At 35.0% G+C, this 13,171-nt stretch overlaps 1 protein-coding gene across 3 annotated transcripts; it reads left to right on the top strand.

The window, feature by feature from the left end:
* Nucleotides 1-327: 327 nt before the first annotated feature.
* On the top strand, nt 328-12,829 carry LOC140886365 (mitochondrial Rho GTPase 1). 3 transcript variants are annotated; one of them, XM_073292908.1, is made up of 15 exons: nt 328-613; nt 709-841; nt 1,317-1,460; nt 1,565-1,741; nt 1,845-2,096; nt 2,248-2,316; nt 3,003-3,058; nt 3,457-3,538; nt 4,084-4,295; nt 4,485-4,554; nt 4,708-4,817; nt 5,105-5,255; nt 5,354-5,540; nt 5,622-5,711; nt 12,466-12,829. In XM_073292908.1, the coding sequence occupies exons 1-14, from the start codon at nt 408-410 to the stop codon at nt 5,693-5,695; spliced, it is 1,923 nt and encodes a 640-aa protein (XP_073149009.1). In that variant the 5' UTR covers nt 328-407; the 3' UTR covers nt 5,696-5,711; nt 12,466-12,829. The 3 variants fall into 3 exon arrangements, with proteins under 3 accessions (XP_073149009.1, XP_073149010.1, XP_073149008.1); XM_073292909.1 differs by lacking the exon at nt 12,466-12,829 and adding an exon at nt 10,266-10,470; XM_073292907.1 differs by lacking the exon at nt 12,466-12,829 and having other exon boundaries at nt 5,622-6,587.
* The last annotated feature ends 342 nt before the right edge of the window (nt 12,830-13,171 follow it).

The raw sequence follows: 13,171 nt of genomic DNA, 5'->3' as shown, positions 1-13,171 counted from the left end.
TCTCATATCATAAAATGACTTGATAGTAATTTTAAACAATAAACATCGAGTCCAAATTCATTAATTCAGTGAAATTACAAATCAGATTCAAATATTCATGTTAAAAATTTGATATAATAAATTTGGAACGAGAATTTATTAATTAAAATTAGAAGAGTCCCAATCTAGTCTAGTACGGATTAGTGATCCAAACGAAACAAATGGACAAAAAAAAAATTTGATTTCCTAAGAAGAAAAAAAAAAGTAAAAAACTTATTTCCCAAGGCACGTCTATCTTTTTTCTGAAGTAATAAATAAATATTTAGAAATTAAATGTTGAATTCGCCCTTTCGAATCTCGCCAATTAATAAGCAGCAAACTAATCAGCAGTTACAGATTCTTCACACGGAATAAAAATCTACAACTCAATGCCAGGTGTCAGTCCAACCGGTGATCGTAGCAGCGTCCGGATCGTCGTCGTCGGCGACCGTGGCACCGGCAAATCCAGCCTCATCGCGGCGGTCGCGGCGGAGACCTTCCGGAAGGATGTTCCTCCGGTTCTCCCTCCCACGCGCCTCCCGGCCGATTACTACCCCGATAATGTTCCAATCATAATCATCGACACCTCGTCCAGGTTCATTGATTTCCACCCTCGGCGCGTGCCCGAGTTTCTCTTGTTTAATTATCTGTGGTTTTAGCTTTTTAAGAGTTGTTCTTGGATGGATGTAGTTTGGAGAGTAGAGGCCGGCTCGCTGAGGAGTTGAAACGAGCGGATTCGGTAGTGCTGACATATGCGTGCGATCAGCCATCTACGCTTAATCGCCTCAGTTCGTTCTGGCTTCACGAGCTTCGCCGTTTAGAGGTTTACTCTGAAATCCCGATGGTGTATTATTTGACTTCTCCATGTATGTATTGGTAAAATCGTGATTCGTGATGATCATCTCCCGTTTAGTTCATTATCTTTAAAAGAATTAATTTTTGGTGCTTAGTATTACATGTACACGTGTATTTGCTTATTTCAATGATTTTCATACATCTTGATAAAACAAGCACAAAGAAAAAATGGTAATCTGTTTGTGCTCAGTATTACATCACATGTACATATGTATTCGCTGAATATGGTTTCCTCTTGTCTTATCAAGATGCATGAATATGCTTCATTTTGATATTAGCGTTCCGTGCCTATCATTGAAACAAACCAACATGTTATTGTTGCTAGCAATGTGACTGTTAACTTTTCAACGTTGCAAAAAGTTTAATAGTTGATGACAGTATTAGTGTGGTTAGAAAATCAACCTAGAAATTTTATTCATGTCCTGTAATTGTGATTACTCTAGATCAGGGCACCAGTAATTGTGGTTGGTTGCAAGCTAGATCGTCGGGATGAGGAATACAATTTGAGTGTTGAGATGTCTCCCCTCATGCAGCAGTTTCGTGAGATTGAAACTTGCATGGAATGTTCAGCAGCTAACATGCTTCAGGTTTGAAATTAAATTATGAATCTTTGTTGGCGTTCTGTTTTTTCGATTTTTTTTTCTGAGAACAAGGATCTTCAGATGATTGCAATGGTTTTAAGTTGTTGTAGATTCAAGAAGTATTCTACTTTGCTCAAAAGGCAGTTCTACATCCAACGGCCCCCCTATTTGATCAAGAAACTCAGACTTTGAGACCTCGATGCATGAGAGCATTGAAGAGGATATTTATCCTCTGTGATCATGATATGGATGGTGCTCTCAGCGATGACGAACTGAATGAATTTCAGGTTGTTTTCCAGTGCATTTTCTTTGGTCGCTCATGCAATTTAAGCCATGCTTCTGATCTGTTTTTTTTTCCTTCAAAAACTCACACTTATTGCTGGTGAGCAGGTTAGATGTTTCAATGCTCCATTACAGCCTGCTGAAATAGTGGGTGTCAAGCAGGTTGTACAAGAGAAATTGCCTCAAGGAGTCAATGGCCTTGGTCTTACCCTAACAGGATTTTTGTTTCTTCATGCCCTTTTCATTGAGAAAGGTCGAATTGAGACCACGTGGAGCGTACTGAGACAATTTGGTTATGATGATGAATTAAAGCTCAGGGACTCTTATATCTCTGTTCCTAATAAAAGGGCTCCAGATCAAGTAATTCCCTTGGCATAACATGTAAACTGGAATAGGTCGTTTTATATGTGGAAAAATAATGTGTTTAAATTTGGAAATCACCCACTAATTTTTAAAATGTTACGCTCTTGGTTGGTATAACTTATAATCCTGAGTTTCTTGGTCCTTGCAGAGTGTTGAACTAACAAGTGAAGCCTTAGAGTTTTTAAAGGGCCTTTTCAGCACATTTGATGATGATAAAGTATGCTATCAGCTATATTTAGTTACTGTTATATTGTTTTTTTTTCATTCCACAAAGCTCAAAATTATTCACATCTTGTCTGGAAAGGAAAACATGGGAAACATTTGTAGTTGGTCAGACTGTAGATGAAGAGGAAGTGATTCTTTTTTATGAAATTTGTGCTGCTAATGAGAGACTTTCAAGTTTCAACTGCAGATTTCCAGAGCCATTTATGTTGCACACTCAGTTGATTTTCATACCATGTTCAGCACATGTATTCTGGATACAATACAAGAAGTATATTTTTGGTGGAAGAACCAATTTAAAACATTTTGTTGGTGGAAATACGATACACTAGATAATGATCTGTAGTAATCAGGTCAATATAATCTCCACCATGTAATTAAATTCTGATAACTTCATTTACCTTTTTTTTTATTAATGATTTTGAGTTGATCTAATTGGGTGTCACTTTGAAAGGTTGAAAATTGCCATTCAGTGTCAGAAGTGAATAAGTTATGGTTGTTTTGTGCATCGTTCCACTCTTTCTTTTGAATGTGGCACAAGGTTTATATTGTTTTCAAACTAGACCAACAAACAGTTCATTGTATACTTATTGTCTTTAAATATACTTTTCCCTCATTTTACTTGCATAGTTTCAACATTTCAATCCACTTCTGAATAAACTCAACCTCTATGATTTTCAGGATGGAGTTCTTCGGAATAGTGAGCTTGAAGATTTATTTTCTACTGCACCAGAAAGGTGAATTTGATTCTCCAGAATGCTTTCATTTTTCTGGTACCTATGTTGAATTGTGTTCCGAGCATTGATTGGTTGCTAAATAATGTATCTAGATGACCATTTTCCTCTATTCCATATTTATTCAACTGACTTTCACCCACTAGTTTTGGACAGTTGTGAGAATCTGATTGTGGAATAACTCTATATAATATGAAACACATATAAGTGTGATCTAGAGGTAGTTGGTTTTCTTTGCTCTGTAATTTTGTTAAGTCAATCAACCAGAGAAGGTGGCATTTGCAATTTTTCCTGTCTTTGATATGTCGGATACTCTTCTGCTTGTATTCTAACATGAAAGCTAGTTAATCTTTCTTTATTTTATTTTTATTATCTACTTGGTTTCATGGTGTAAAACTCAGCCCCTGGGATGAAACTCCTTATAAGGATGCTGTGGAAAGAACTCCATTGCGAGGATTATCCCTTTCTGGATTTCTATCAGAGGTGGGTTTTGTTACTTGTTTGGAAAATATATACTTGCGCTTTTCAGAAATTTATTTCTATGTTTAATTTGGGTTGATTCGTAAAACCAAAGATTCAGAGCATTTTAATGAGATTTTTTTTGTAAATAACCACCAACTTATTGTTATCAAATGACTTTTCAAGCTGTGCGCTTCTTGAACAATTTAACGCATGTGTATCTCTTTCTTTTGTAGACTGATCTAGGCTTCACTTAGATTTGTATCTTCTAGGCATTGAAAAAGTGTAACTCTGTACTTTTTCCTGTATGTGAGTGCTAGGATACGAGTTCGTGCAAATCTTTAACTGAATTTCATCAGTGATGTTACTTGTTGAACAGTGTTAAATGTCAAATTTCATTTTTATTGCTAGAACTTGCTCTCATTGTTATTCTGCTTGTCCTGAATGTTGAAGGCTGTAGATCAACTCCTACCTCTCTCTCTCTCTCTATATATATATATATATATATATATATATTAAGAACTACATCTCTATATTTACTTTTGTTGATGGTAGAACATGTATTGTAGTGGGCACTTATGACATTACTGGATCCTGCACAAAGTATTGCCAACTTAATTTACATTGGCTTCAACTGCAATGCTGCTTCAGCTCTCCACATAACCAAGAGAAGAACAGCTGACAGAAAGATGCAACAAACAGAACGAAAAGTTTTCCAGTGCTTTGTGTTTGGACCTAAACATGCTGGAAAATCTGCATTGTTGATGTCATTGTTGGGAAGGTGTGGCTCTAAATCTTTACATGCATGAGGATGATTAAATCAGATTGTACAAGAATAATTGCTTCTTTTAGTATAAACATTTTAACTCCATTATTTCTTGCATGCATTATTGTGACTATCTGAAGCTCATTTTGTCTACTTCTCTGATGAGCAAATGTTTAGCGAGAATAATAGTTTTTCTTGTAACAGGCCATTTTCTGAAAATTACATCTCTACGACGAGCGAACAATATGTCGTGAATGTGGTTGACCAACGTATGGTGAGTGCAAGTCATCTTGTCACAACTGTTTAGAGTATAATCTGTCATAGCAAGTGTTGTATATATATGCGACAGGGATATGTAAATAGGGAATTTTCTTCTCTGTTTTTTTACTTCGCATTTAGTTGCATGAAACTTTTGTTTTAATTGCAGGGTAAGAAAACTCTAGTACTTCGGGAGATTCCGGAAGGTGGCGTTCAAAAACTTTTATTGAACAAGGAATCTTTGGCTGCTTGTGATGTAGCCATTTTTGTTTATGACAGGTGTGCGTACTACCCTGCTTTTCTTTAGATTCTATTAGAGTGTGTAAACTAGTAGTAATCATGCAAATTTTTTCTGATTGGAACCTAAGGTTGCACTCCCCTCTCCTTAAGTCCCTCCTCTACTTTCCTCCAATCCGTTGTTCAATCTTCTCCCACTCCCAATTTACTATAAAGCATGATCAAATGTAGTGGTTCATGTTATAGTTCCTTATGATGTTAATGCATCTTCTTAGTCTCAAGGATATCAACCTCATATGATACATAGGTAATGACTCGTGTTTTTTCAGCTCGAGTGAAGATTCTCTTAAAAGAGCATCTGAACTGCTTCTGAATGTAGCTAGGGAAGGGGAAGAAAGCAGCTTCTGTATGCCATGTCTCCTCATTCCTGCAAAGAATGATCTTGACTCGAGTTCCTTGACAATGAAAGATTCTGTTAAGGTACTCAGTAACTTCCTTAAGCGGGAAGTACAACAGAATTGCGACGAGATAAGAGAACTGCCTCAAGGTTATTAATTTTTTTTTAATATTATATGTAGGTTTGTCTTGATTTGGGGATCGATGCGCCGATTCCAGTAAGCGTGAAAGAAAGAGATTTAAACAATGTGTTCTCTAGAATTATAAATGCAGCCGAGCACCCTCATCTGAGTGTTCCCGAAACTGATATTGGTCGCAGTCGGAAGCGATGCCGGAAGCTTGTCAATAGATCTCTCCTTTGCCTTTCCGGTATTTGGGAATTATCATTTACAAACTCCGATACCGATATTTTTCTTCTATAACTGTAACTTGACTATGCAATGTTTACAGTTGGGGCTGCTGTCACGTTCGTCGGTTTGGCTGCATACCGGGTCTATGCTGCTAGAAGAAATGCATCTAGTTAGATAAAGCGGTTTCCTGGTAACAATGCGTCTTCTCCTCTTTATGGCTTTTATGTACTTTTATTTTGGTTATTATTGCTATTTCATGTAAGTATAGTGTTTTCGGTAAATAAGGAGACTCTTGGCTAAATTTTGGTTTGCCACTCGATAATGTCTACATTGATAGCCTTCGCTATTTACCTATGAGGCCAGTTTTCAAATTTTTTATGTTGCTGTCATATAAACTAGCAGTTATCTTTGAGGATTTTACACTAAAGCTTGTGTTTCGATGTGATAAATTAGGTTTTTTTCCCCAATTGCCTATTAAGTATTTTCTTACATCAACTTTCGAAAATATTTTTCTTCAGTTTTTCAGAATTACAATCAATTAGTTAAAGGCCGAAAGAGGACTTTCTTGTTATTAATATGCTATCAATTTCTCTTGTTTTTATTGACTTCTATCAACATTTTCAAATAATGTTCCCAATAACAAATTCTCCGGCCATTGTGTTAAATCTGGACAGTAACATAGCGTAAATATCTGTCCAAGTTTGTACAATCTTCGTCCTTTACTTTTTTCTTTTTTGAACAAACCATCTGTGTCTTTTAATTGTACCTAGTAAAACCTTTTGTCGGATGAAAAATATGAAGGAATGGGCTGGATTTTGTATTGGAGGTAAATGTTTTCTTACTCGAATATAGTGGAAATGTATATCCGAAGGGCCCAATATATAATTGCATAATCATGAACATAGGCACTGTGTATTATGCTTAAAGTGAAAAAAGATGATAGTCCAAGACTTGAAATGATTAGCGATTTTGAAATCTATATGCACGCATCACATGTAAAGAAACACTTATGAGTACAGTAACGTTATTTTCGGAATAAATTATGGCACCAAATTAGCCACGTTTTTTAATGTTTGGGTGACAGGCAAGCATTGGTGCATCATGTCCACCCACCCAGCCCACATGGAAGTTGCCTTGTAAAGTCGATTCACCCTCTTTAACTTTAAAATCTACCCTCTATCCTGTCGTGCCTAAACAAAACTAGACTGTTATCAACTGAGAGTCCCAAATGCAATAGATCCCATAATTAGTATCCACAATAGGGGATTCTATTTGAGGTGGTCACTTTACCATCTTAATTTCGAAAAAAAATTCGATTTATATCGATTATTGTTTCCGAAAATTCGGGTATCGATAAAATCGGTATCATCCCCGGAAAAAAAATTATTGTCCTCCATTCCGATTCGTAGGTCCTAACTTTTGGTCCATATATGTACTGATTATACACATGCATAAATATGTTATACCACCAATGCATTCAGAAATATAGAAATGGGCAGACATGTTGAATTGGGTTGGCAATCTTAGATAAAGGCACAGAAAAATGGAGCCATGCCTTTATTTTGATGCACATGAAATGCCTAAATCTAAGTGGAAAGTAAAGTGAATAATAAATCGTTAAGTTGGCCACATTTCAATGTTTAATAAATTCACATTCAAAACTAAAAATTATGTCTTGAGTCCAAATATTTTAACTAGACGACACTCCTCTCATCGAGATTGAAAGGTAGTGTCGATTGAGGGCCTATAGTTAACCTATTAAGTCATAAGATTTTCGAGGTAAGCTATCTGTTCAATTGTCAATGTGACAAAATAAGACGAACAACCACCTTTGAATCCGTATGCCATTTCGGTTACATTCGAGGGATAGGAAGGTCGAGGCATGTGCTCACTCCTAACCCGCAATTTCGAGGTATTGAGGTCAGGGATGTATCAATTCGGGTGAGTCTGTAACACGTAGTATGTTCTAAATATTTGAAAAAATTGTGATCTTAAGTGGCCATAAATGCCAGCCAATGTCATTTATCCATCCGAGTGGGGTGATGACATGTGTCCGGTCGGTATTTTGCATCTACATAATTGTTGTGAGGAATAAAACAGAGATGGACCGTAAATTTTGTACTTGAAAACAATTATGTTAAAGAGTTTAAAAGGTTAGGTTTGAAGCATCATTCGGAGTACAATCTTAAATGATTAAAATGACCAAAAACAGAGTGATATTTTCAACATGTTAGTGAAAGAATCGGAATATAAAAGTTATTTAGAGCATATTGAATATGACACGCACACACCCCTTCCGCAACACCTTGTTTTCAAAGAAAATTTTAGTGGCAAACCACCTCTATGTGTTCACCCATCACTGTGGTCCATGGACGTGTTTTTAACACATGCATATTCATTTTTGAATAGAAAAGGATTTCAATCAATAAATATTAGTTTGACTAGTTTTGCTTGCAAGATAAATGTTTTAAAACATGAAAACTCTTATGACGGTTTTACAATCTGTATCTTTAACATAAAAATTCTTATGAGACGTTTCACGAAAAATTTTTGTGAGAAGAATATTCGATCTGATTCAACTCATTAAAAAAATATTACTTTTATTTTTTAAAAAAAATAGTTGTTTTTCCACCACAAATATAGATCGGTTTAACTTGTCTCACATATGTAAAGATGCGATACTATCTCACAAAAAACTTACTCATTTTTTAAAACTTAGTGAACTTCGGTTATGTTCTACTTTCACTGGAATTTATCAAAATCAAACCATACCCAAACTTTTATTTCAATTTCATTTTCATTGGAACCACTTTCACTTCCAATTACCTCCACCAATTTCTATGTTACTAATCAAGATTCAAGGGGTAGCCCAAAACATTAAATCAATCCAGAAGAAACATCAAAAGTGTTGCATACATTATTTTGCGTATATATTTCTTGATCAATTAAATTTTATTTTACCGATGGCAAATGACAATGTAACATGCAATTGTCACGGGAGGGCTAGGTTTTTTTTATCCTTCCATATACTAGGTAAGGTAGAGTAGAATATGTCAATTCTAATAACCATAATAACTACCAAAGACTTCGAGATCTTGGGAAACCCCCTTCCCAACTCGAACCCAAAAAACTTCAAGGTCCAAAACATAAATCAGGAAGTTCAATAATATGGTCCTCACCAACAATGATGCTACTACATTCCTTCTATAAAGATTTTGTCCTAGAAATGTTTTGAGAGATTAGCTCTAAATCTCCCCAAAGGGACACATCTTAATTTCAAGAAATAGCCATAAAAAGAGGCAAACTCTGAAGCCTCTTGCTACCACCATTCCTATCTCCATGACATCTGCGGCAAGGCCACTCACCACCCCTCATTCCACACTCAATTTTCCCACCATTTTCTTCGAGATTTTCACCCCAAAAACACACTTTCAATCCATCTTCATTATCATTCTCTTCGAAATCTTTCTCCGGCTCATTGGCATTCTCTTCTTCGACTTCTTCTTCATCCTCATCCCTCTCATCTTCACTTTCCCAGCTCCCATTCTGTGACAGGGAGAGCCTGAGCCTCCCATTCAACCGTTTGGCTCGAAAACAAGGGGAGCTAGAAGAAATACTAATGGCCTTAATCACAAGTCGTCCCTCTTGGCGTTGACTTTTCACTTTAACAAAATCACTCCCACTCATTGAAGTCAGTGGAGGTGGAAAGCTCATGTTGTGCTTGAATTTCTTGGAAATTTCCGCGGTTCTGGAAGGACTTTTGTCATCATAACTTCGTTTCTCAAACGAAATACTGGTGAATTCATCTATGTCTGAATCAATGTTGCTCCCTGTTTCGCTCCCTAAGCTCTCAGTGCACATTTCCAGGCTTTTCAAGCTTAGAGAAGAAGCCGAGTTCTTAACTAGAGGGTGAACATAAACTTGCTCCGAATCATCCGTAGACTGTACAAAACTGCGTGAATCTTTTGTGAGGGATTCTACGAAATCCCATCCATTAGAGGAGTTTTGTCCCAATTTTTCATTGTCACAAGGAGAAGAAAACTCTGGCTTTTGAGGAGCCAATATGTGAACTAACACACTTGAAGTAGATGACATTGTTGAGATCAAATTCAAGAAAACAGAGCAAAAACAGGGGAGAGTGGCTTTTGTTGTTGTTTTTTTTAAAAAATAACAAAAAAACAAAACTGGACCGATGCATATAATCTTGGGATTTAGGAGGATTTGAACGAAGGGTTTTGGATTAAACCATGTTTAAGGTTGTAAAAAATGGGGATAATGTCTGAGAAGTGAGCCAAGAATTGAAACGGGAGTTATACATGAAAGGGAAGTGTAAGAGGTGGAGCTCAATTTATAGGTGCGGCAAGTGTTCTGTGGCCATGTAAGAATCTTTTTTTTTTTTTATCCCTAAGTTTTAGACAACACATGCGAATATTTTTTTTCTTGACTTTATATATATTTAATTGTAGCATATATAATATTCTCAAAAAAAATTGAAGCATATATAAACAATTTTGGATCTAGTACTAGGTGCTAGAATGTATGAATATTTGTTTTCGCTTTTTGATAAATGGAATCATATATTTGATGAATGAATTTGATATACACAATTAAAAAAGACTTGTATTTGTAAGGGACTAAGGGTAAGCTGACATGGGGAGACTTAAAATCCAAGTAAATCACATGCATGCAGACAAATAAGATGTGGTTTATGGTATAATGACCTTAATTTTCTTTTTAATTTCAGATATTTCGACCTAAATGGATTCTAAATATTTCGTTCCAATTTTGACTGAAATGATATCAACACATCAGCTCGAAAGCTATGTTGAGTTATTTGGCATCTCTCTCTCAATAATTATATATTTGTTCAATATATATATATATATATATATTATTAAAAAAATGTGTATTAATATGAGCAAACAAAATGGGGATTTTCTGAGCCATAGGCATTTTAGCGAATATTGATTGGATTCATTATTTTCTTGAATGGGTCCATCTTAAATGATTTCAGCATCTATTTGTTATTCAATGTTTTGTGCTAAGAAACCAGCGCATGTAATATATTGTAGTCCTTTAATTATATAACTCTCCTTTTCAATTTATATATAAATATATATATATTATTTGTGAGACGAATCGACTCGATCAAATGAAAAGTAATATTTTTGACATAAAAATAATAATTTTTCATGCATTAGATCGAATAATAGAACTGTCTCACAAAATTAATTTGCAAACATTGTCATTTTTCCTAAAACATTAAACCTCAAATCATACCATACAATGTTCTTTTTAAAAAAGAATAAAAAATATCATCATCACAATATACAAATCCATACCCCCTTTACTTAGCTTAGGATCTAAACAAATTCTAATAAGAACCATTGGCCTTTTTTGTTTTCCCCCGCTTTTCTTTTGACTAGGTATTGCCTATTTATACCGGTGAATTGGGTTTTTTTTTAGCTTTATTTAAAACTAATTAAATTTGAAAAATCTATTTTGATATTTTTCTTCTCCAATTAATTCCGATCTACGTTGAATGAGTGGTTATAGTTAAATATTTTATTAGTAATACCTTAGGGAAAAAGTTGAGATGGATATATTCATATATAGTAGAGCAGCCAGAGAAAATATCAGTGTTGGATGTTTAAGATGATTTGAATATGTTTATCGTGAGAAAAGCTATACAATTAATAGGAATGTGTTTCTTTAAAAATAACATCTCTAATAGAAAAAAAAAAAAATAGATGACATATTTTGGGCGAAAAGCGAGTTTAACATCCAATTTTTCATTCACCTAAATAAAAAGCTCAATACTTCAATATAGTCCAACAAGAACTTCGTAATATAAAAATCCGACCATAGAGTCGGAGGACTAACGTTCAGATGACGAGGATGGTGATGAATTGTTGCTTTGTTGGTGTCTTAGTTTGTGTCTCACTCGGTTGGTTAAATAACTTGTGAGCCCTTTATATAGACAAGGGCAAACCTCCACTCTTAAGCTAACTTTTGATGTGAGTTTGGTCCAAGTCTCATTTCTTAACATGCTTGAAACTTAGAAATTAATTCTCATTATGTTCTCTTGAAATAAGTTGTTATCAAATAGTTTTCTTGCAATTTAATGGACTTGTTTTTGCATTTGATTGGCGTTAGTCTCCACTAATTCCAAATCTTCATGTTTTTCGATTGTCTAAGGAAAGACAAATGCGGTCCCTCCGAATTATTACCAGCTTGATCTTCTTGCATATACAACCATCAATAAGCATTAAACACAATGCGTATTCATGTATTCGTTGTGTCTTAAATATAAAGATTGTATTGTCTTTTTCATGTGTTTCAAATATGTATTTGGATTCTTATAATCTATGTACTGTGATGTTATATTTTATCTCTTTAAAATTAGATGTAAAAACAATACATATTTTATAAAATTTTGAAAAAAAACGATTATTTTTATGTACTAGAACATTCTATTTTTCAAGAGAGACACCAAGTACTTCCTCAAAAGATTGGAATGTGATTAACCTTAGCACCAGTCCACTAACGTGATTATTGTGTTGTATATCCAACGCATGTTCAAGGACTGAAATATTCAAATTTAAAATGGTATGGTTCCCATTTCTTATGTCAAAAGAAATTTGAATTTTTTTGGTGCATTTCAGAAAATTTCCCTAATCTTCTGAAGTTTCTCAGAATTAATACTTCAAAAGCTTGGGGAATTTTATTGTGTGTTTCTTTCCTCTAAGGTTGCACTTGGATGGATGTATTTGAAATCCATTAATTTCGATTAGTTTTATTGTTTACAATCAAACAATAGAGTTATACTTTGGCTCTTTGCTCACGGAAAACTACTTACCCATGATAGAATTGGCTTTGTGAAAGATCAGAGTTGTGGACTTTGTAAGAATTGTGATGAGTCTATTGGACACTTGTTCTTTCAGTGCCGTGTGTCATACCGTGTTTGGGATCGCATCAGAGATTGACTTCACATGAAGAAGGATATGAGATCACCTACTACGATTTTGAAAGCATTTCGAGGAGCCTATAGGGGTGCGGGTGCCATGACCCGCTTGAGAGTGATGGGTTTGGCGACTTGCATATACCAAGTATGGAGTGCACGTAATAGAGCATGCTTTGAAGATGAAACTTCGGACGCTGAAGACATGATTCGGCGCATTAAGACTTTGGTTTTACGTTGTATGTACTCGAACTATGATGTTGTGCCTTCATGGCTTTGTTAGCTTGCATATCAGTTTATTGTAATCATCCGGGGATGTCTGGTGTAGTTGTACTTGTACCCATTTACCTTTAATGAATTCTTCATTCATTGAAAAAAATAAAAATTAATACCGTCCACTTTTCTAGATTATGATTTATGAATTACGAACTATTTCGTGAGATTCAATGGATGTATGCATGATTAATTTATGGACCCCAAATAGATACTCTACATCATATTTATATTAGAAACTAATAATACTTTCTTAACTGCGTAGACTAGTTACTTTAGACCCTTTTTTGGTGGTGGATCGTATAGATTAGTGACATCTGGAACACAGTTTCTTGAGACTGTGAGATGATCCAACTATGATTTAATTTGTGATCTTGGAACATTAAATGAAGCGTACGTAGGACTAATTTCTAAAA

Source organism: Henckelia pumila, chromosome 3 (assembly GCF_033568475.1).
Source record: "Henckelia pumila isolate YLH828 chromosome 3, ASM3356847v2, whole genome shotgun sequence".
NCBI lineage: Eukaryota > Viridiplantae > Streptophyta > Magnoliopsida > Lamiales > Gesneriaceae > Henckelia > Henckelia pumila.
This window is presented reverse-complemented; position numbering and strand designations above follow the sequence as displayed.